Source organism: Erythranthe guttata, chromosome 12 (assembly GCF_056151865.1).
Source record: "Erythranthe guttata isolate IM_541 chromosome 12, IM_541, whole genome shotgun sequence".
Lineage (NCBI taxonomy): Eukaryota > Viridiplantae > Streptophyta > Magnoliopsida > Lamiales > Phrymaceae > Erythranthe > Erythranthe guttata.
The window spans coordinates 19,863,289-19,886,176 of record NC_142544.1 but is presented as its reverse complement, the minus strand read 5'-3'; the positions used below and the strand labels follow the sequence as shown (position 1 = coordinate 19,886,176).

At 37.3% G+C, this 22,888-nt stretch overlaps 4 protein-coding genes and 1 non-coding gene across 12 annotated transcripts; 4 read left to right on the top strand and 1 right to left on the bottom strand.

Moving 5' to 3' along the window:
- The first annotated feature begins 3 nt into the window (after positions 1 to 3).
- Positions 4 to 11,516, top strand: LOC105956524 (ubiquitin C-terminal hydrolase 12). 8 transcript variants are annotated; one of them, XM_088826861.1, is made up of 32 exons: positions 4 to 315; positions 689 to 797; positions 1,030 to 1,165; positions 1,362 to 1,519; positions 1,909 to 2,174; positions 2,285 to 2,503; positions 2,598 to 2,706; positions 2,781 to 2,896; positions 3,389 to 3,487; positions 4,362 to 4,471; positions 5,281 to 5,355; positions 5,616 to 5,694; positions 5,773 to 5,919; positions 6,013 to 6,093; positions 6,180 to 6,299; positions 6,744 to 6,866; positions 7,206 to 7,286; positions 7,470 to 7,558; positions 7,655 to 7,763; positions 7,909 to 7,977; positions 8,081 to 8,191; positions 8,555 to 8,610; positions 8,736 to 8,913; positions 9,041 to 9,142; positions 9,233 to 9,304; positions 9,524 to 9,589; positions 9,945 to 10,010; positions 10,337 to 10,423; positions 10,536 to 10,652; positions 10,765 to 10,839; positions 10,921 to 11,004; positions 11,105 to 11,516. In XM_088826861.1, exons 1-32 carry the CDS (start codon positions 286 to 288, stop codon positions 11,150 to 11,152), a joined length of 3,387 nt encoding a protein of 1,128 aa, XP_088682987.1. In that variant the 5' UTR covers positions 4 to 285; the 3' UTR covers positions 11,153 to 11,516. The 8 variants fall into 8 exon arrangements, with proteins under 8 accessions (XP_088682987.1, XP_088682984.1, XP_088682989.1 ...); XM_088826858.1 differs by having other exon boundaries at positions 40 to 315; positions 1,018 to 1,165; XM_088826863.1 differs by having other exon boundaries at positions 96 to 315; positions 11,111 to 11,516.
- A 583-nt stretch (positions 11,517 to 12,099) lies between these two features.
- Positions 12,100 to 12,172, top strand: TRNAR-CCU (transfer RNA arginine (anticodon CCU)). The gene has a single exon. It is a non-coding gene; the product is annotated as a tRNA-Arg (tRNA).
- A 63-nt stretch (positions 12,173 to 12,235) lies between these two features.
- On the bottom strand, positions 12,236 to 17,185 carry AMP1 (Peptidase M28 family protein). Its single transcript, XM_012980738.2, has 10 exons — positions 16,028 to 17,185; positions 14,746 to 14,988; positions 14,346 to 14,498; positions 14,170 to 14,238; positions 13,780 to 13,870; positions 13,548 to 13,631; positions 13,332 to 13,420; positions 13,095 to 13,208; positions 12,772 to 12,906; positions 12,236 to 12,666 (listed from the first exon to the last, which is right to left on the bottom strand). Exons 1-10 carry the CDS (start codon positions 16,997 to 16,999, stop codon positions 12,490 to 12,492), a joined length of 2,127 nt encoding a protein of 708 aa, XP_012836192.2. The 5' UTR covers positions 17,000 to 17,185; the 3' UTR covers positions 12,236 to 12,489.
- A 1,194-nt stretch (positions 17,186 to 18,379) lies between these two features.
- Positions 18,380 to 20,897, top strand: LOC105956571 (SPX (SYG1/Pho81/XPR1) domain-containing protein / zinc finger (C3HC4-type RING finger) protein-like protein). The gene is made up of 6 exons (XM_012980424.2): positions 18,380 to 19,013; positions 19,462 to 19,706; positions 19,804 to 20,052; positions 20,194 to 20,331; positions 20,439 to 20,497; positions 20,589 to 20,897. Exons 1-6 carry the CDS (start codon positions 18,812 to 18,814, stop codon positions 20,692 to 20,694), a joined length of 999 nt encoding a protein of 332 aa, XP_012835878.1. The 5' UTR covers positions 18,380 to 18,811; the 3' UTR covers positions 20,695 to 20,897.
- A 977-nt stretch (positions 20,898 to 21,874) lies between these two features.
- Positions 21,875 to 22,829, top strand: LOC105956831 (uncharacterized protein At5g39865). Its single transcript, XM_012980737.2, has one exon. The coding sequence runs from the start codon at positions 21,994 to 21,996 to the stop codon at positions 22,780 to 22,782; it is 789 nt and encodes a 262-aa protein (XP_012836191.2). The 5' UTR covers positions 21,875 to 21,993; the 3' UTR covers positions 22,783 to 22,829.
- Positions 22,830 to 22,888: the final 59 nt, after the last annotated feature.

Sequence of the window (22,888 nt, the reverse complement as noted above, 5' to 3'; positions counted from 1 at the left end):
CACTTGGGCTGTTTCTTTCTTTGTTAGATATTTTTTTCCGTTGGGTTGTTTCAGATTCTCGACTATAATAATAATAATAAAATAATCGCAAAACCGTCTCTCTATTTCACAATTCCCAAATTACCCCACTAATTTGTCAACAATTACCAAATTCGTCCCATCGAAGACCCAACACTGAGGAATGAGAAAACCCAGAAACCCTTAAATATATTTCTCTCTCCTACTACTTATGCTCTCTTCCCCCTCTGCAATTCATCGATCGGCGTGGCTGCAATCTTTCCGGCCATGACTGTGATTACTCCTCAGCCCTTGGATGTAATTCCACTCTCTTCTTTCTCTCTCATCTTTTTTTTTTTTCAATTTACGCCCATTCATAGTTTTTTTTTATTGCTTCCAGCATGTATAACTTCGTATATGCATGCATATAATCAAATGTGTTCTATATTTTTTCCCCCAATTTTGTGTATTGCGGCGGGGAATTTTCGCTGCCCCCGTCCGCGTGCTTGTGTGCGGGGTAGAATTGTTGGATCGACTAGGGTTTTGCGTGAGTGAAGATGGAGGGTTTAAGTTAACCCAGTTATAATTTTGTTGTATTTGTGTTGATTTAATGCGGGTAGAGGAATTCAAGATTGGTAAAAGTGTACTGATTACTTGATCATTTCTTCTAATCTGGCTTCTGAAATTGTAGCTACAGGAAGATGATGAGATGCTCGTACCACACTCAGATTTAGTTGAAGGCCCGCAGCCCTTAGTTGAAGGCCCACAGCCCTTAGTTGAAGGCCCGCAGCCTATGGAAGGTGCCCTACTATGCACTGCTATATTTGGTCTTGTGTGTTATTTAGAACGTTCATGCATGTCGTGATTTTATTTATTTCTTTGTATTTGGGTGTGTTTGTTTGTTACACTTGGCACATCATTGTTGGATTGTTCATTTTTCCCTATTTTTATAGATACAATTGAATTTGTTTGTGGTTTGTTCAATGTGTTTTTATATTTGGTTCATTTGTAATTTCCTAGTGGTATCAGCAGAGGGTTCTAGAACTGTGGAAAACCAGGGTCCTGACGACGCACAAGTAGCGCATTACAAATGGACGATAGAGAACTTCTCCAGAATAAGCGCGAAGAAGATTTATTCTGAGGTGTTTGTTGCCGGGGTTTATAAATGGTAACGTGGAAGTGTAAATTTGGCTTTATCTCTTTTCATGTACTTATTGGTGCACGTGGACGGGAATTTAATGCACCCGTTGGAAATCACGGAAGAACCATCTCTCTATGTTACCTTATATTACAAAACTAGATTTCATGAATTTCGATTCTATTACTTATGTCTAGGGTTATGGACAACGATCTAATTTTTGCAGGCGGGTGCTTATTTTTCCAAAAGGAAATAACGTGGACTCCTTGTCTGCGTATTTAGATGTGGCTGATATAGGTAATTTGCCGTATGGGTGGTCTAGATACGCACAGTTTAGCTTGGCTGTAGTAAACCAAATGAACAGCAAACAGACGCTAAAAAAAGGTATATCCTACATGTTTCTGATGCATACACTAACACAGACTGAAAGACAGATTTATGCATGTGTATGTTTGTTTGTGATGGTGTACATGTAGGATTTGGTAAAGTTATGTAATTCTTAGATCTTAAATGTATAGTAACGTAATTGGATGTTCCCAAATTTGTCACCCCCCTCCCCCAACCAAACAAACAAAAAAAAGAAGGAAAAGAAAAAAAAAGGAAATGGGAAGATCGAGAAAATGAAAAAAAGTTTAAATCCTCACCTTAAATTATTGGCTTGGTGTCGAAACTCGGAACATCAACTTTTTATGTCTTCGGCCACTGGAATAAAGCATTTGCTTCCTGAACTGTTATTTTTCTGATGTACTCTTCATTTCTTATGGGATTCACAGACACGCATCATCAGTTCACTCAAAGGGAGAGTGATTGGGGTTTCACATCTTTCATGCCTCTAAGTGAACTTTATGACCCTAACATGGGGTACCTGGTGAATGATACTTGTGTTATTGAAGCTGATGTTGCTGTCCGGAAGGTCATTGATTACTGGGCATACGACTCAAAGAAAGAGACAGGCTATGTTGGACTTAAGAACCAGGGCGCAACTTGTTATATTAATTCTCTGCTCCAAACCTTGTACCATATTCCTTACTTCAGAAAGGTTACTTAATTTTTAATGAGCTGTCTAGCTCTGACTTGTTAATCTGTTAAATCTATGAGTTTGTGATTGGGGAAGTTTGAAGTAGCCTCACTTTTAAAATGTTGTATCAGGCTGTATATCACATGCCAACAACTGAGAATGATAACCCCACCGGGAGCATCCCTTTGGCTTTACAGAGCTTATTTTATAAGCTTCAATATAACGACACCAGTGTCGCTACAAAAGAATTGACTAAATCATTTGGGTGGGACACATATGATTCCTTTGTACAACATGATGTGCAAGAACTCAACAGAGCTTTATGTGAAAAGCTCGAGGACAAGATGAAGGTTCTGGTGTCTGACAATATTACCTTGTTGAAATGTTTTTGTTTCTGTACCTATAAACAGGTCATATCTGATAGAATCATTTTTTGCTGCGCAGGGAACTGTGGTTGAAGGAACTATACAAAAGTTGTTTGAAGGCCATAATATGAATTATATTGACTGTATTAACGTGGACTTCAAGTCCACAAGAAAAGAATCATTTTATGGTAGAAGTTGATTCAGAAGACAGTCCTTGATTTTTAAGGGGACAAATTTATTTTGACACTTCTCCTTGTGGCAGATCTTCAGCTTGATGTAAAAGGTTGCAAAGATGTGTATGCTTCATTCGACAAATATGTGGAAGTAGAATGTCTTGAAGGAGAAAACAAATACCATGCTGAACAACATGGTTTGCAGGTATCTTGGTCCTCTACTAGATGATACGAAGATGTCTTAGCTGCATGTTAGAATAAACTGTCATGAAAGTTGGAATTGTGAGAAATTGAAAATGGATTTACCAAAAATAAATTAAAACGCATGAGTACGTTATGCCAGCAGCTTTCGAGTGGTTAGCTGTACCAGTTTGTAAATAGCCTTGTCTAGCAAGTTATAACAGTCGGACGGGGGGTTGTGGCATGGAAAGTGCACTTTGATTGAGATGATTTTAGCTTCCACAACATGGATAAGAGATTGTATTAATGTTATGATATACCAATTTTGCTGTATACGCTTCATCTGGCTCAATGCAACTTTTGGGCTGGGAGGAAGTTTATTGTTAACCTAAGAAATTTCACTTAACTTTTAATAGGCTTGTATACTTCTCTATGTTGCAGTTCTTGTTTCAACTATCATTAATGTAATATTTCTTTTGTTTAACATTAACCTGAAAGAGTATTTTTTGAATCTTAGGATGCCAAGAAGGGTGTCTCGTTCATCGACTTTCCGCCAGTTTTATTTCTTCAGTTAAAGCGATTTGAGTACGATTTTATGAGAGATACAATGGTTAAGGTTAGTAACTAAAATAGTAATTACCTTCTAATTGGGTAGATTTCTATGTTTGAACCTCAATATTCTATTGCAATGTTTAGTTTCACTCCCTCCACTTTGGTCCTTACTCGGAAAAATGTTTGTCACTTCCATTTTTCTTTGATGCGTTTTCATTCTAAAATAATACCATACATTACAATTTTTAATGAACTTATATCTACTATAATCCCACAACTACATAAGAATAATATTGACCTCAGTCAAGCATCTACAGTAGAAAATGTCTCCCACTATTCACAAAAACATAACATCGAAGACTGCTACAGTTGAAAATGTCTTCCGAAGTACATCACAACATGTTTGTCAACAAATCAACTGCGTTTTCATTCTCTAAAAGTTTTCAAACCTACGACTGAGAATATTTTCTTCCAGAACACCTCTTGGAAATAGCCCAAGATTAACACCAGAATAGCATATGCTTCTTTGCTGAATCTCTGCTTCAGAACAGTGCTAGCTCTACATCATCTCTGTTGTAGTTATACTGTGGCGTCAGTTTTGTGCTTAGGCTGCTGGTTCGTGTTGCTGGAACTCCTTAAAGTTGATTAGAGTTGTTCTTCCGATCTTGTTGCTCTTGAGATCTGTTCTTGATGATGCTGTCTAGAAGTTCCTCTATCCATTTTAATGTTGTTTTTATTTCTATTTAAAAGTAGATAGAGCATATATCTTTTCATTTTTCCAACATTTATATATAAGGGTAATTTTCTGCGAAAACTAGCAAAAATAGAATTCATGTTCTCTAATTTTGTTTTTCCTTCTGATTTTTTGATGGTTGTGTGTGATGATTTTTTGATGAGACACTGGGTGTTGATCTGATGTTTCTTTGTTATGGTTGTAGATAAATGACCGCTATGAATTCCCGTTAAAACTCGATCTGGATAGAGACGACGGCAAGTATTTGTCCCCCGATGCGGATAGGAGTGTTCGAAATCTCTACATGCTTCACAGGTAATTGTGCAATTTTGCATTTTGTATGTGTTCATCCTTGCTTTCTTGTCCTCCCTACATCATGTTATTTTCATTACAAACGTGGTTCGGAAATTATGAACCTGAAAAAGTAATGGAGAGAACATAAGCATGTGTAAGAAACAAACCCTCATTAGGAGAGTTGGTACATGGCCTTGCCTCTAGAGCCAAGGTCAAGAGTTCAAATCCTGCCTCTCCCCTACTTTCCTGTATGTTCCAGGATTTGAATAAAAAAGAAAGAAAGACAGACACAAGCATGGGTAAGAAATTATACGGAACATGTCAACATTTTCGTATTTCGTATACTGACTCCAGTTGGTTGCTTTGGAGCTGTTTATCATTGTAGATTCAGAAGTACAAAAATAAAATGTGTTACTAGTCCTGTCCTTTTTCTGGGTTAATTGCGGATATTCTTATCACTGATGTTCACTTTTTTGCTGCTAATTGATTTTTTAGGTAATCCAGTCCTTTGTTTTGTGGCGTTTTTCCCCTCTTTAAGAGTTAATGTGTGCAATTCTTTTTTCTACCAATGAAATATTTTAGCTTAATATGCAGGGCCTTGTGCCCTGTTAAGGTTTACACCCAGTTATTTTGATAATTATTATCTAAATAGATATGGCATAATTTTGTCTCCTTCGTGATCTTTCAAGACATTAAATTCTGGGTCTTACATAATTGTATATAGCCATGGTATCATCTGCAGCTATCTGGCATTGAGAAATATTTTCTATTTCAGAAACCTTTAACTTAACCTGCTTGACTCTTCTCATCTTTTCTTTCTTCCCCAACAGTGTTTTGGTCCATAGCGGTGGGGTGAATGGTGGACACTACTATGCTTTCATCAGGCCAACTTTGTCTGATCTGTGGTATGCGTTAGCCTCTCTCTCTCTCTCTCTCTCTCCCCCCCCCCCCCCCCCCCCCGGTCAGATGGAAGATTAATTGGAGTTTCCAGTTGTTAGTGGCTCGTAAGAAATGTGATTTTTCTTATTGGCGTCAATCATATCTTACAGCTCTGTTTGATCTATGTTATTTCTATTTGGTTGATCATGGGTGTCCACTTGTGAGGTCTATTTTGAATCCTGACAAACAATATGACGCTTGATTTTGGTTCATTCATTCACTCTAGGTACAAATTTGATGATGAGAGGGTCACTAGAGAGGATGTTAAACGGGTACTCGAAGAACAGTATGGTGGTGAGGAAGAGGTGCTATTCCTGCCTTTCCATTTTCATTCACTTATACTCTTGAGTTATCTTTGTGCTTATGTTCGCTTTGTGCTTCAGCTGCCACAGACAAATCCTGGCTACAACAACACTCCATTCAAATTTACAAAATACTCAAATGCATACATGCTGGTGTATATTCGAGTGAGTGACAAGGATAAAATTATTTGTGATGTGGATGAGAAGGACGTTGCAGAACATCTTAGGGTAATTCTTTTTGTACATCTATAGTTCACTCAGTTAGATCATTTCCTTACACAAACTTTTGTCATGAAACATCATATTCCCTACATACTCCAGATACGGCTGAAAAAGGAACAAGAAGTAAAGGAAGATAAGAAAAGATACAAAGCGCAAGCCCACCTTTACACTATTATCAAGGTTATTCTCTCCATGGGCACTCTTGTGTACAATAAATTTCTGCATTTCTTGAAATTGGTCACTGAAGCTATTCAGTTATGTTGCAGGTTGCCCGAGATGAAGACTTGAAGGAACAAATTGGAAAGGATATTCATTTCGATCTTGTTGATCATGATAAAGTCCATAACTTCAGAATCCAGAAACAGACACCTTTTAACCTTTTCAAGGTACTCACTTTTCTTATTCATTATTTGTTTTCTGATTATGTAATATATAAATCGCGCCCTTGCCTGTAAAAGAATTTGTAGATACTTGATAAATATCTTATGAATGTTTAACAGGTTGACGCTGTTGTTTATTGACTTAAGAAACTATACCATTTTTCTGTATAAATAACTCTTTGAGTATCATCCTAATCTTCCATTCTCTTCTGTCACCTCGCTACGGTGTCCTGAGACCTTACCATCACAGTCAGCAATTAATTTCCCCCCCCCCCTCGTTTTGAGTTTCTGGAGTATTATTTATAGTTTTTTATTACCTCTCTTCTTTCATCACATTTGATTTCCATTTATTGCACCGCATGTCTGTATGTGTATGTTTTTTCCCCCATAAGATGAAGCATTTTTAACGTCTTGTGTGAATTTTCTCAGTAATTTCTATGTTTGTTGAAGGAGGAGGTTGCTAAAGAATTTGGTATACCAGTTCAATTTCAGCGCTTCTGGATATGGGCAAGAAGACAGAACCATACATTTCGTCCAAACAGGCCATTGACACCACAGGAGGAAGCACAAACTGTGATTATACTTAATTCAAATCTTTGCATTTTGTATATTAAAAATGATAGGATACTGTCATTCCTTATAGTGCATGAAAACAAATGGATGCTCAGCTTTAATAAATCAATTTTTCTGCATAAATTAACGTATTTGTGATGTTTTTGCTCAACTTCAACTGTGCACGTAGGATTCTTGGTTATCATCTCTTTTTTCATGATTCTGATAATTTGCCTTCTGAGCTGATTTTGCTTCGTACCTTATTTGATTTGATAACTTCACCTCATCAATTTCTGTGAGACATGCTGTATATGCTCCAATCTTATTTTATTTTTCTGGTTTCATACTTATTTTGTGCAGGTTGGAGCATTGAGGGAAGTTTCCAATAAGGCCCACCATAATGCAGAGCTGAAGTTGTTCTTGGAAGTAGAGCATGGACCGGTATCTCTTTATTAACACTATAGATGACCTAAGTAGGCTTTTAAATGAGAACATTGTAGAACTTAAAAAAATAAAGAAAATCAAATTTGACTCTAATAGTTACAACCAAGTATCAACTGTTCTAAAGTATTGGTTAACTTTTGTTGTTCATATGTGGTTGTATTTCTTGTATTGAATTTGTAGGATTTAAATATGCTTCCTCCCCCAGAAAAAAATAAGGAAGACATACTCCTGTTCTTTAAGCTTTATGATCCCGACAAGGAAGAGCTCCGGTACCTTAATTAAATCATTTATTTTTGTGTTCTTTTAGTACTAATCTTTGGAACTCTGCCCGCCACCTTATCATTTGATTCATTTTCTGTTTCCAGATATGTTGGAAGGCTTTTTGTGAAAAGCTCCACCAAGCCAAGTGAGATCCTGGAAAAAGTAAATGAAATGGCTGGATTTGCTAGTAGTCAAGAGATTGATCTTTTTGAGGTATATCTATTGATTGCATTCCAGTATGTCTTGATGTATGCTATTAGTCGTAAAAACATGTTAAACATAATGGACTAGATGTATTACTTTTGGCTATTTGAGATGCAAGTAACATTGTTCTGCAATCTTCTTGTTTATTTTTCAGGAAATAAAATACGAGCCATCTGTCATGTGCGACCCCCTTGATAGAAAAGCTTCATTTCGGTCTAGTCATGTATTTATTATTCTTATGATTTTTTATGTACCTCTAATGATTTGAACATATTCCTCTTAATAATATGCTCACTCGTTCTCCTTCATTTTCTTCTCCGCCTTAGATCGAAGATGGGGACATTATTTGCTTCCAGAAACGACCTCCACCTGAGAGTGAGGGGCAGGTCCGATTTCCTCATGTTCCTTCATATTTGGAATACGTGAAAAATCGCCAGGTCGGTCTTTTTTCCCCTCTTTTCTCTCTCGTTTTTCCTTTCTTGTTTTTAGGTGGTCTTGAGATGCTTTTATTGTATCAAATTCGATTGAACCAAAGACTCATTGTTATTCACCAAATATGCTGCATCTTCTGAGCATTTGCTGCCAATAGTCTTTAGTTTATTCTATTAACTTTAGTAGCCTTCTCTTTTTAGCCACTTCTAGGTGTACCAGTTACTTGCTCGTCTTTTCTTAGTGTCTTTGCATTTTGACATGATAGCTTGTTGTTCTCCTTTGTAAATCATTTTTGGAAAAGCTATTATTATGCATTTATACGTCTTTCTAATTCCAACGGCTTTTCAATGTATATTTCTTGTATGCAGATTGTGCATTTTCGAGCTTTGGAGAGACCCAAAGAAGATGAATTTTGCCTAGAATTGTGAGTATTGTCTGACATCGTCCTTCAGAATGTTGTGGACTCTGATCTGCCCGTATCTCTTTTTATCATTTTTTTTGGTTGAAAATTTGGGCAAAATTGACTCTGACCATTTTGGCATTCCACAGAGCTAAGAATCACACTTATGATGATGTTGTGGAAAAGGTTGCCCAGCACCTTGGCTTAGATGAATCGTCTAAAATTCGGCTTACTCCACATAACTGCTATTCTCAGCAACCAAAGCCCAATCCTATCAAATACAGAGCAGTTGATCATTTGTTAGGCATGCTTGTCCACTACAATCAGGTTTGCCCTGACAAACTCTCTCTCTCTTTTCTTCATTTTGTGTCTTGGTGGGATGGTATGGGTTGAGGTGGGATTGTGTGTGATGTTACAATTGCTGGTCTAAAGATAATTTGGTCTGTTATAATAGATATCGGATATACTGTACTATGAAGTACTGGATATTCCTCTTCCAGAGTTGCAGTGCCTCAAAACGCTGAAAGTTGCCTTCCATCATGCCACAAAGGACGAGGTCTCAATATGATTATGGTCCTTTATTATATCCTTGTCAAGTGTACTTATACGAAATCATTTAACAATGACTCATTGTTTGTTTTTTCAGGCTATAATCCTCAATATCAGATTGCCTAAACCAAGCACTGTCGGAGATGTGATCAATGAAATCAAAACAAAGGTTAGTTTGGTGCTCCGAGCAAGTTGTACTACATACTTCTTGAGTACTATCGGGGAAAGAATGAGGAAAATTATGAAGTTAATCTGTCATTAAACTGATCTTTTCTCTACCTCTGTTATTTTTTATTTTGAACTTTATTAAGCAAGTTTCCTTGATGATGAGTTTATATAGCATAACTATCACTAATCACGATGGTCTCACTTCCTTTGCGTCCAATAGGTAGAATTGTCTCATCCAAGTGCTGAACTTAGGTTGCTTGAAGTTTTCTATCACAAAATTTACAAGGTAATGTTATCTGCTCTGACATTGTTTTGATTCTTAGTTTGTTGAAAATTTTGCTTAATCAGCTCACACTATGGAATGCCTTGTGTAAAGATTTATTCTTGAGGAGGGTTTGTGTGTTTCATTGTATATCATATATCTAGATTTTGTTTATAACTAGATGCTCACAGAAATCTTGTTAACCGACCTGATATTTGTATGCTTTTGTATATCGTGCCCAGAGAATTGCTCCTTGACTTGGACTGCATGAAACTTCCCTTCCCACTAGCAGATTTCCCTCTTTGTAATGATTATATTTTGACTGAGATAGACACCTATTTTGTGGCTTAATCCACATTGGACTCTCTGAATTTTGCAGATTTTTCCTATGCACGAAAAGATTGAGAACATAAATGACCAGTACTGGACATTGCGTGCTGAGGAGGTGATTTACCTTGTTTCAAAATGTTTTCTTGCTCTCTTTGCTTGAGTTCTTACTACACTGTAGTGCCAGTTGAACCATGTTGCTTCACGAGTAGAAACTGAATATTGAATTATTATTATCAACAAGATGAATTCTGAGTTATATTTAGTGGAAATTTTTTAGTTCAGGCAGCGGCAGCAACAGTAACTTTTTTAGTTATATTTAGTGGAAATTGTAAATGATAATGTAACATTTGAGCATTTCAGATTCCATGTACAAACTTCTTTTGCCTCAAGGTACTTGTTTCATGCAGCTTATAATATATCAATGTTTTTTCCTTATCTCAGATTCCAGAAGAGGAAAAGAACTTGGGGCCTAACGATCGCCTGATTCATGTTTACCATTTCACGAAGGATAGTGCCCAGAATCAAGCGGTACTTTATCTTTCAGTTTTACCCTATGCACACACACACACACACACACACACACACACACACACATATTTACAGTTTGCATTTCATAATTTATTTTTGGGTCCCTAAGCAGCAAGTCCAGAATTTTGGGGAACCATTCTTTCTGGTCATCCATGAAAGTGAAACATTAGCAGAGATTAAAGCACGAATTCAGAAGAAATTGCAGGTTGCAGATGAGGAGTTCTTGAAGGTACGTTGTGTTCACTGACTAATACCACTTAACTTCCTAAAAGTTTTCCCTGGTTGCTAAATACGACTCTAGTATTATTTCTGATCATTTGGTTTTTTACTTCAATACTCAGTGGAAGTTTGCCTTCTTATCATTGGGACGTCCGGAATATCTTGAGGACTCTGACATTGTTTCCAGTCGTTTTCAGGTAACATTTTCTTTATCTTGCTAATTATTTAGTTATTAAAAATTCGGTAGCAAGACTCGGAATGTGTTCCTCTTTTTCCAGAGAAGAGATGTTTATGGTGCTTGGGAGCAGTACCTGGGGTTAGAGCACTCGGATACTAGTCCTAAAAGGGCGTATTCTAACCAGGTAAATATACCTTAGAATGGCATTTATCCATGTTATTGAAAGCGTATATTCGACTTGAATTGGGCTGAAGCTTCTTTTAACTCCTTTACGGTTTTGATAGTTGCAGAACCGCCACACATATGAGAAGTCGGTGAAATTATACAATTGAGTTGGATTCAACTCATCTGAGAATACCGGAATGAGAGGAAAGGGAAACGAGACCCATTGTGGCTCTCTGATATTTTGGTCTTAAACCATTTTTATTGAAACTAGTCTTTTGCTTCTCATCTTCCCAAATTTAGTTGCTTTCGTTCATGTACATGATGACGAGATTTTTGGTTTATGGGGTTGTAAAGTGGGGTATAGTTAGGCCTTCCGTAGTGTCTCCTGCCTTTCAGATTTAATATCCCCTTGTTTTCGTTGTATCTTGTGAAGACTTTAACGAAATAAGGGGGTGGTGGTGAGCTTGTTAAAGAAACAATCAATCCTGTTGTTTTTTACAGCGGATAAAATTTAACTTGTAAAAAACAAAACGTAAGAGTAGTGACTACATAAATTGAAACTCTATTGTACTGCATGAGATAAAAACCTAAAGAAAGAGAGACCGAAAAATGGCAAAATAATTGGCCCAATAAGGAAATAGCTGGGGCCCCCAGAATGAAATAACGGCCCAAAACGAGGCTCAGAAACGCAAAATAAATGGGCGAATCGAAACAAGAGGCACAAAAAGAAAAAGAAACGGGCCAAAGTGGCAAAATAATAGGCCCAATAAAGCCCATAGAAGAGGCCCAATAGCCGAAAGACTCGGCCCAAACGGGCAAAAAATAGGCCCAATATGTCCATAAAAGAGGCTCAAAGTAATGGGCCAATCAGGCAAAAAAAGGCCCAATAAGCCCATATAAGAAGCCCAATAAGAGAAACGGAAAAAATAGGCCCAATAAGTGAGAGAAACAGGCCAATTGGCAATAGAATAAGGCCCAATAAAGGAAAGAAACGACCCAAATAAGCAGCCCATAAATTAAAACAAGCGGTCCAAAAAGGTAAAGTAGGCCCGAAAGAAACGGCCCTAGGGATGTTAAAATAACTATAAAATAATGTACGTTTGATATATCAAAAGCGCCTGTAGCTCAGTGGATAGAGCGTCTGTTTCCTAAGCAGAAAGTCGTAGGTTCGACCCCTACCTGGCGCGTGTAATTTTTGTAAAATATTTTTTTCCGAACATTCTGTAAATCCATATACGAATTTATCTATATTATCTGGTAATTTGGCAAATATGTTTTAATTTTGAATTTAACACTTCTCGTTTGAAGTTTTAATTTTGAGTTTTCAAAATCTTCACATTTTATGTCATTTTAAATCCTTCAAATTTTCAATGAATGATGAGAGGAGGGAGGGGTGCAAGGAATTGAACTTGAAGAGAAGCAAGAAAACATTTGAAATAATAATATACACAACTGCGCGCGCCATTCATCTCCACCAGCCTTGAGTGATCTATCGATCGATCAATCAGGTGAATTCGCCTCTCAAAGCAGTAGCTGCTCTTTGAATGGCCCTAGCAACTCTCCACATCTCGTGCGTAATCATTGCCTTTCTTTCCTTCTCCCCTCTTCTTTCAGACATTGCATCACCTATTCCAGGAAAAAAATCAATCTTGCTTTCACTATCCCCACGAGGCCCATATATCTGCATTGTACGTTTTTAAAAACATCATCGGTTGAGAAAAAAAAAAAAAAAAAAAAAGAAAAAGGAAAATACTGTTCTATGAACGGCATCGAAGAATATGCTCACAAGATGCTTGAACCATTGCCTTCCGGGGAGACCCTCGGGATCTAAGAAGCCTCTTTCAGTAAGCATTAGTCGATCGTTTAACATGCGCCTCCTCAATACTGTAGATTCGTCCGAGCTCTGATCCACCCTCAGTTTCTACGGTTTGAAATTAGAAAAGGGATGATGATGCCCTTTTAACAAGAGAACTATTCTATTCTACTTTTTTCATGGAAATTTCAAATTCCCGAGCCTAAAACAACAATACAAGAATACAAGTGCGATCTAGCTAGTGTACACAAATTTACTTCAGGATGGGGAGTTTTGAGAAGAAGTTTTCATCTAACCTTGATTTCTTCCTCGGTTACATTTGCAGCGGTGATGAATTCTTGGATGGCATCAGCAATGGGATCCAACGAGATTGTGCCTCCCAATAACTCATTCAGCACGTTTTTATACTCCTAAAGAGTACATAAGTTGGACATAAATGAGAAATCTAAAATCATAAAATATTTAGGAAGAAAATGAAAACATAGAAAAATAAAATAAGAACTTGGATCATCATAATAGAAGAAAATCTTTACCTGCAATTCAGTAGCATAAGAAAGGTAGTTAAAAGGCAGAATCGGATCATCAGCCAGGTGAAGTGCAACGAGTCCCCATATTCCTGCCGCTGATGCCCCAAATAGGAAAAATAAGTGAGACTATATGATAAAGAAGGTTCTAGGCTAGCACATGTCAAATGCTTCGGAAATAATAGCAGTTTCATGCAGTCACAAAAAAAAAATAAAAAATATTACCTGTTACATGCCGCTTAAATAAGGGGTCCCCAACATTCACCATCCAATCATAGGAGTCAAAAGCTGTATGATAAACTGGGAAATCTGCATGACAGCGAATATTACTTTCGGAAATCCATGCACAAAAATTACTATTACCAAGAGGAAAGTCCCAACAATCAAGTCCAGATGATCAAATTTAACTGCTATTTTCAAAGTATCGAGTGAAACGAACTAAGGTTGAGAAATATACCAATTCCGAAGTATAAATCAATAGAAGGAACCCCAGCATGTTGCAAAAATGGAGCAAAATCTGAATCAACTCTGCTGAGTCTCTGAATCGGCTGCCCAACAAATGAAAACAATAATCACTAAGACATGGCTTTAGGAATAGGGACATCAAGGATTGATCAAACGAGAGCCGAGTGGAGAAAAAGAAAAAAAGGGAATCAGATCGTATTAAAATGTGATGCCCCAAAGCTATCTGACCCCTACTTGGTTCAGTTAAGTTAGCAACTAACTATGACTTTACTTCAAGCAATTTTCCATTCGATATGCAGATAAAGAAGTTATAAGAACTGAAACCAAACATCAGTACTAAATATTTAAAGTGCATTTTCAGTCATATACAAAAACAACTTACATTGACACCTTTGTTGGCAGCTGCCCACCGCTCATGTAAATATAAATTCTCCGCATCAGGATCTTTAACCTGTATCAGACATGTCGACAACATTTCCACAAGATTATTACATAAGAAAATGCCATTACTTGAGTCGATTAGCTTCTTGATTTCACTTCGAAGAAACACGAGATTACCTGCTTTGTTACCTCAACAATAAGGTCATCTAGCTGAGGAGTTGAACTCACGAAAAAACCAGGCCCCTGAGCTGCGCAATCCACATTAATGTAGGCCACTGCTTTGGAACCAAGATTCACAAGGTTTTGCTCAACCCATTCAGTTGATCCAATCTGAACCCAAAATAACCGAACTGATGAGTCGGATTTCAGATTTCATAAAAAAAACAACTTCCACATGTCTACATCTAGAATTCGAAATGCAAGGACAAAAAACTCTAGAGGACAAAATCAGATGATTTATGGAGTACGTTTTTTTGGTGTTTTTTGAAAAATAACTGTAACCCAAATTTTGCGTGGTTCATTCATCGGATTCGGATGTGCTGGTAATAATAGCAGGTGATAATAGAATATTACCTACCATCCCAAATTCTTCAGCATCCCAGCTGCAAAGAATGATTGTTCTTCTTGGATACCAACCTAAACGCATTAGAAGAGAAAATCGACGGGCAATATCAAGTAGAGCAGCAGTTCCACTATTAGGATCAACAGCACCATAAGTCCATGCATCTCTATGGTTGCCTAAAAGAACTGCTCTATCCGGTTCTTCTGATCCTTTTATAACTGAAAATACATTATGGATGGTTGCCATCTTTTTCTCGCCCTGTACACAGAATGAAAAAAAAAATCAGAGTTGCCAGAAGCGTATTTTAGTTCGGAGCAGAAAGAAGAATAGCCGCTATATTTTGATTCATTCTCTTTTTTCAACGATTTCATAATTTCCCGGGTTAATAATTAGTTTCCGAGAGAAGACGGTCAAAGGGGACTCCAAGAATCGAAGTCATGTAATTATGTTTCTATATAGGATAACTACAGATTTTAATTAATGTCTTGCCAATAATATGTAAGGTGTCTCACATTTTCTATCAGGCCGTTTGCATACTTTGAGCTTATTCAGTGAAGTTATGTAGACCTTTTATTCACAAACAATTCTTGAAGCAACCAAAATCAAAAGATGGAGATAAAAAAATACTATGAGATCTGAAGAAATTAATCATGTTTACTCATCAATTTTCAACTAGAAGTTGAATAGGACACCTTAACAAGTAATAACAGTTAACTTATTCTATAAATATTATGATAAACAAGCAATTACTTCTCATATCTGCTGACGACAACAGATTACGATCCAAATACAAAAACTATCTAAAATTTATCAAGGTTAGTATTTAGGAAAGCGAAATCATCAGTAAGCTAAAATACTTGATTGCCAAATCACCCATCCTTTATAACCTTTCGAGAAACAAACGGACATGAAAATTGAAAGGAAAAGCAACTTCCTAATTTCCATATTTATTAATTTGTTGATCACTTACTTAAAGTCAACTTTCAATTAATTTTCTCCTATTAGCAACCGAATCCGACATCCAACATAACAACAAAAGCTACAATCCAAGAACCAACAATTGTCATGTTCAATTAACAAAAAGCTCGTCACACCAAACCTAACACCGAAGGTTAACTAACTAGAGTCTTGTCGAAACATCGAAGGTGTGTGCTGTGTTCAAATGAAGGGGTGGACCACTAGGATTAACCACAATAGCAATTCATTTCATTAAAACAGAAAATGACTATCATTGGAAAACCAAACATAAGCAGATTAATCATCAAGGAACAAACATAAACTTAAAGATTTAACCAACCTCGTACGTAAAATTGAGCATAGTCGGGCCGGGTCCCACCCGAGTAATTCTTCTATTACCACTCTTAAAACTCTCCATCCACTGATGGGGCATCTTCTCCCCTTCCAATGACTCAATTATACTTTCTGCCGCCGCCTCCGATATGGGCAACGAGGGCAAACCTGGAAATTTCTCGGCCACCTGTAGATCGTTCAAGTCAAGTTTCTCACCACCTTCAATCCCGGCCCAACCGGGGCTAAGTGGGTCCCCCAAGCCGTTCATCACAGTCCCCCTCTCTACCCCTTTTTTACACTCACCCTCGGTGTACATTAGCACCGCCGACACACCGTGCGCCGCCGCATTTCGCACGACCTCGTACCTCGACATCCCCGAACCCCGGCGGACTAACCCCACGCAGCCCTTGACATCTACACCCAGAGCGCGGTAGTCCTGATCCCTGCCGTAGTTGAGGAACACCGCCTCGCCGTACGCGGTGCCGGAGGGGGAGTAAGCGTGGTACGGCATCACGACGCCGTTTTGGGGGACGCCGGGCTCCGAGAGGGGGACGGTGAGAACAGTGCCGTTGATAAAGCGCGCGGAGAGAGAGGAGCGCGTGGGGTAGGAAAGTAGGGCGGAGAAGTTGGTCATGTGGGTGGTTAGGCCTAGGGATTGGAAGTGCGATTGTACGTAGACGGCGGTCGAGAGGGAGAGGGGGGTGCCGGCGAGGTGGGGGTGGAGGGTTAGGTTTCGGAGATATCCGGCGATGGTGTAGTTGTTGGCCGTGGAGAGGAAGATATCGCGGTAGTAAAGGGGGTTTCGGTGATTATTCGCGGCGGCGGCGAAGGGAGGGCGAGGGTGGTGATGGTGGTGGCGGAGGGTAGTGTAGAGGGCGAGGGCGGAGAGGGTTAGGATGAAGAAGAGAGTGCATGTAGGTTTTCTAGAGAACGCCATTTTTGGGGTTTTGGTGATCAGAGACCACAACCCTGTTGTCATTGACAACTGTTGATGGTGATATTATCAACTGCTCTTCTTCTTGCCTTAAAATTAATTGTGTTCATCTTTATATACTATTTGAGGCATTTTTTATTATATTTAATGATTTTTATTTTTATATTCTATTTGTCTATATATGCATAGTTTTTTTAATGTAAATTTAAGGATATCATGTCCTTTGAGAGTGTGAGTTAGCCTCGCACAATAGTTTAATTTATACCGTGCATATATATGGTTGAGAGTTTTTGTCGACAAAAAAAAAAAATTTAAATATATCATACTTGAAATAATTATAACTTTGAAGAACTTGTTACTCGATAACACAATATTGTGAAATATATATGTATTTCGATCAAAATTCGTTCGTGAAACGGATTAAATATTTTTGAATTTAGTTTTGTTGAAAAAGTTGGTCCAACTGATTAGTTCAGGTTAGAGATGAATCAAGAGGAAAGATTGTACGTGCCATGCACGAGCCATACACGAGGGAAACTTGCTGCCTTCACCTTAGCTTGTATTTCGATCAATTATTTTTAACAATACAAGTCCAATTTGTTGTTCCGGTGAATGTAAGGTTACTTATCAATCCAAACCACGTTAATTCTATGTGTGATTTGTGTTATAAAAATCGTATCATATAATAAATTTTCTAACAATTACATGAAGTAAAATCACTATCAATCTTTATTGACAAAATAAATTTTATTAAATCTCTGTAGACAGAAATCTGATGTCAACACTAATGATTTACACTTTTGGATTGTGGTTGTATAATAGTGTCTTCTTTTTCACTTTTCGCGTGGAATAATCTTTCTTGAAAAGGAATAAGAACATGTCCTTTAGTCCCCATTATTTTCTCAACTTGCCCTTTTTATATGACAAAGCTAAAATATCTCTTATATAATAGGGGGTTTTGATGCAAAGTTGCGTAGGTAAAGCATTTCCCTTTTGATTCAATATCACTTTTTTAAATCCCAAATTACGTATGCAATAATACATATGTTTATAAGTTAATAATTAAATTATTAATCAACCATTTGAACATTATCTATAAGTACTTTTTAAATATAAATGTCTCTTTATAAAATAGAGGGTATTTAGTTATATAATTTGTTTTACTCTAATTAAACCATGGCCCAAATTCAAATCCATGGCCCAAATTCACTTACTCGAACCCACTTAGCAATAAGTTTCAAATTTATAAAAATAACTTATAACAAAAAAATTCAAATTTATAATATTAAAGTCAAAAAATTGATCATGAGTGCAATTAGATTTACTATAATATATCGATGTAATTTGATTATTTAATTTTAATAAGGTTGGCAATTAAAAGAGCCGTACAGCAAGTATTTGACCACAATGAGTTGTCACTTGCGAGAAAAGACCAGGAAATTGGATTTTGATTTGGCACGTGTCAAATTTCACCTGAGACTTAAAAGGCACGTGCGCTCGTGCAGTGCATGCATAGGTCTACTACTGCCGCCCCGCCGCGTCGGCCATTCTCGCCACCCTAAAAATCATAACGTCTGTTTTTCTTCTTTTTCTCGTCGGTGTAAATCTCTTCCGATTCCTTCTTCCTCTGTTCTTTAATCCCATTAATTATCATATCCGCAATCCAGAGTTGACTCATAATTAAAGCAAATTAAAATCAATTTCGAATAATCCTTTCTTCTCCTTTTACCCTTTTTTTACAATCTCGGTTTCGAGAGAGGGGTTTAATTAGGGTTAGGGCACCAAATTTCTATTGATGGTCAGCAATTTTGGTAGGGGAGGAAACAAATAAAAAAAAAAAAAAAAAAATCGATCGGGATGAAATTTGGGGAAACGTTTACGGAGTATTTGCAGACGAATGAAGAGAGGTTTGTGGAGAAGTGCTGCTACGTGGAATACAAGCGCCTGAAAAAAGTGCTCAAAAGTTGCAGAAGATGCAAAGCTATCAAGGATTTCTCTGATGATAACAATGGTGAAGAAGGGGCTTTGTCTCAGTTCTCCCAATACGACTCCTGCCCATGTAAGTAATCTCCATTTTTTTTTTATTTATTATTACTTTGTATTTTTTATAATTGCCTGATTTTTTTTTTTAATTTTTTTTTATGGTTGCTGTGTAACAATGGTTGGGGGTGTTGATGTTGAAAATGAGAGGATAATTTTATTTATATAGTTGATGATTTAAGATTTGTTGCAAAATTTTCATTGTTTATAAACCTGAAATAATCAATTCAATGGAACTGAAAAAATGCATGATTTATAAGTCAAGACTATGTATTAAAATATATAATCGAATTCGAAAAAACGGAGCTGCAATGAAAAATCATACAGATATTAGCCACCATATATATACTTATCGATTTGTAATCGAGTTGTTTTATTTCAAGTTCTGTACGTTATGTTCCGTATGCGTAACTTTTTCATGATTTCAAATGGTGATTTCTTGATATTGTTATTTTCCCGTATTGTAGTGTGTGATCAGAAATTCTTCTCCGAATTGATGAAGGAGGCTTCCGATATAGCTGGATGCTTTAGTTCACGAGTTCGACGCCTTCTCCAATTTCACTTCAATAGTGGGTTGCCCAAATATTTCACATTTTTGCGTCAGTGTTTCGTTAGCCCACAGCAAGCCACGGCACAAGAGTGTCGAATGTTGATCGAATACGTCATGATGAATGCTGTAGCCATGCGGAAAATTCTCAAGAAGTACGATAAAGTAAGCAATAATAAATTGGCTATATGCTATTAATTATCATTAGTTTCTAATCGTATTCTTGATATTCTTGTGTTTATACTAACGACTCGATTTTTAGGTACACGGTACTGCGAATGGAAGGAAGTTCAAATCCAAAATGCGGTCGGAGCATATGGAGATTCTGCAGTCACCTTGGTTAATCGAGCTTGGGGCTTTCTACATGCATTTTAATGAATCGAATGGTGGAAACTGTGACGGGCTACTTAACCCGTTCTCGTTTGATTTGAGTGATACACAACCAATGATGACTTTGACTCTTCCGGATTCTGTGAAATTGGAATACAGTCTAACTTGCGCGATTTGTTTGGTAAGTTTGATCCATTTTCCTGATGAGAATTAAAGAAACTGAAAGGGGATATGTGTGTGTGTGTGTGTGTACTTTTTTTTTGCTCACTTAATTTTTTTTTTCTTGGAATTAGTAATTAATTTCGCAGTTTATTGTTTTCAGGAGCTAGTTTTCAATCCATACGCCTTGGGTTGCGGGCATCTCTTCTGCAAGTCGTGTGCTTGCTCTGCAGCTTCGGTTATGATATTCCAAGGCCCTAAGTCTGCAAATCAAGAATCAAAATGCCCTATCTGCAGAGAGGTGATTAACATGTTTATATATATGCATTTCAGAGTTAATTGTACAAATTGCTGTTAATTAATTTGGTTTTACCGGCCTTAAACAGTAATCTTTGTCCTTAAATGCAGGCTGGGGTATATAGTAATGCAGTGCACATGATGGAATTAGATATGCTCCTGAAGAAAGAGTGAGTAGAAAAATTTCACCTCCGATGTTTTTTTTTAAATTTCCGTACTAACCACGAGTTTTTAATTATTTTTTATTTTTATTTTTTGTAGTTGCAAGGAATACTGGAAAGAGAGGATGACCGCCGAACGAGCTGAGATGGTGAAGCAATCGAAAATCTATTGGGAGCAGCAAACAAAATACATGGTCGGATATTAAGCATTGCAATTTATAAATTGTTTCGATATTCTCTTGCAATGAAATGCATTGTGGAATATATTAAATTATTTGATTTCTATTTGGTGTTAATGTATGAGAGTCGTTAGAATGTTACGGATACAAAATAAATTTTGCAGGAAATCCCGTGTTTGTATGACCAACCGGGACAAAATTTGAAGATTTCTATGAATTAAGTTTTCGTGCGATTTATTCTCTTGTATTCTTTATTTAGGTGATGAAACTGAAAATTCCATTGATGAATAAATTCTATTGCAATATTTGGCATTTAACTTTGAGTAAGAGGAATTTGATTAAAGTAATTAGGACAAGGATGGTAATAATTGTTCCGAAGACATGATTTAACTAGGATTGTGTATGGGTCAGGTTGGACTATTATCAGTCACTTATCTACCCGACCTGAAAAATGGGTTGGTTATCGGTATATGGGTCGGTCAATTATCGGTTATCGGCCAAGAAAAGTGGGTTAGTTGGCCGATAAAACCGACCCATGCCCGGCCCTAGACTTAACAACTGTAAATTGTAATCCAAACCCTAGATTTAACAATTGTAAATTGTAATTGTTTGGATGATAAAACTATGATTAAATACAACAAAACATGTAGCGAGATTCTAATTTAGAAATTGATGCATCATTAGAAATGATGTTTAGTTGGTGGAAGTTGAAAATTAATCATCAAATCAAATCAATCAACCAACAAACATGCACTTTTCATTTAATTTAACCATCATTGAGACTAATAAATTGAACAGCTTCAAAAGATTAGTTATTGTTATTTTTCGAGCAGTGTATTATTATTATTATTATTATCGCGTAAATAAAAATAAATTATAATTGTAATAGTTTTGAGAGGTTGAAAATTGTGAGACAGGGCTCATGGCTGGTACTAACTTTATATCCACAAAAGTCTGAGTGTGGAAAAAGAAAAGAAAAAAAAGGAAGCTAGCTTTTGCTCCTTAGTGATTGAATTATGAACCCATGGCACACCTTGTCTCCCCCACTATCAAATGTTACATCTCTCTATAACTTCAAAATTACGGTTATGCCCTTCCTCGTGCTGACGTGGGCTGTTCTGATTGGTCGAGATAAAACATTCATCCACACCCTATAACTTCTTAATCTTGAAATAAAAATACATTCAACAACGGTATTACATACATTGTAGAAACAAACACACACACACACACATATGTATACTCTTATCCATCTATCAGACACTGCCACTTTAGTTGGTTGTCTGATTATGCAATAATCTTTGCTCAAAAACTTTGTTCAGAGAAATGAAAAACATGAGAGGAAGAATTCTGAGGAAACTGAAATTCATCTCCACTCCCACTCGGAAGCCTGTCGTGGGCGGCAGTTTATCGTTTCAGACAAACACGACCTCAAATCTTGTCAGGCAAACCGTTCCGACACTAATCATCGAAAATTTCACCATGTCCGAAATCCCTTCTCATGTCAAAGAAGAAACTTTTCTTTCAGCCCCGAATGCAGATAGTCAAGAAAAGCTCGAGTCAAAATCCGAAGAAAACGGTACTATAATTGCAGTGTCAGAGTGCAAAGATAACCTCCCACTTCTACCAGAGTTCGAAGAGGACAGGTGTCCGCCTGGAGGGAGAGACGGCCTAGTACTGTACACAACGAGCCTGAGGGGAATAAGAAAGACTTTCGAAGACTGCAACACGATCAGGTTTCTGTTGGAAAGTTTTCGGGTGGTTTACTCGGAGAGAGATGTTTCCATGCATTTGGAGTACAGAGAGGAGCTTTGGGGAGTCCTAGGTGGCAGGGTTGTGCCTCCCAGGCTTTTCGTACGAGGGAGATGCATAGGTGGGGCCGATGAAGTGGTCGGATTACACGAAAAGGGAATGCTGAAAAATCTCTTACAAGGGATTCCGTTAGTAAGTTCGTGTAATAATCCTTGCAGAGGATGTGCTGGCATTCGGTTCTTGATGTGCTCTACGTGTAACGGTAGTAGGAAGGTTACAAACGAGGAGGAAAGCGACGGGCCGTTGATAAAATGCCCCGACTGTAACGAAAATGGATTGATTAAGTGCTCTGTTTGTAGCTAGTTTGTTGGTTAGCATTAGATTCAAATAAAATCCCACTTCAAATAAAATCTCTCTCTCTAAATATTTTTCCCAAGTGAAAAATTAGCATAATTGAAGGTGATTAATC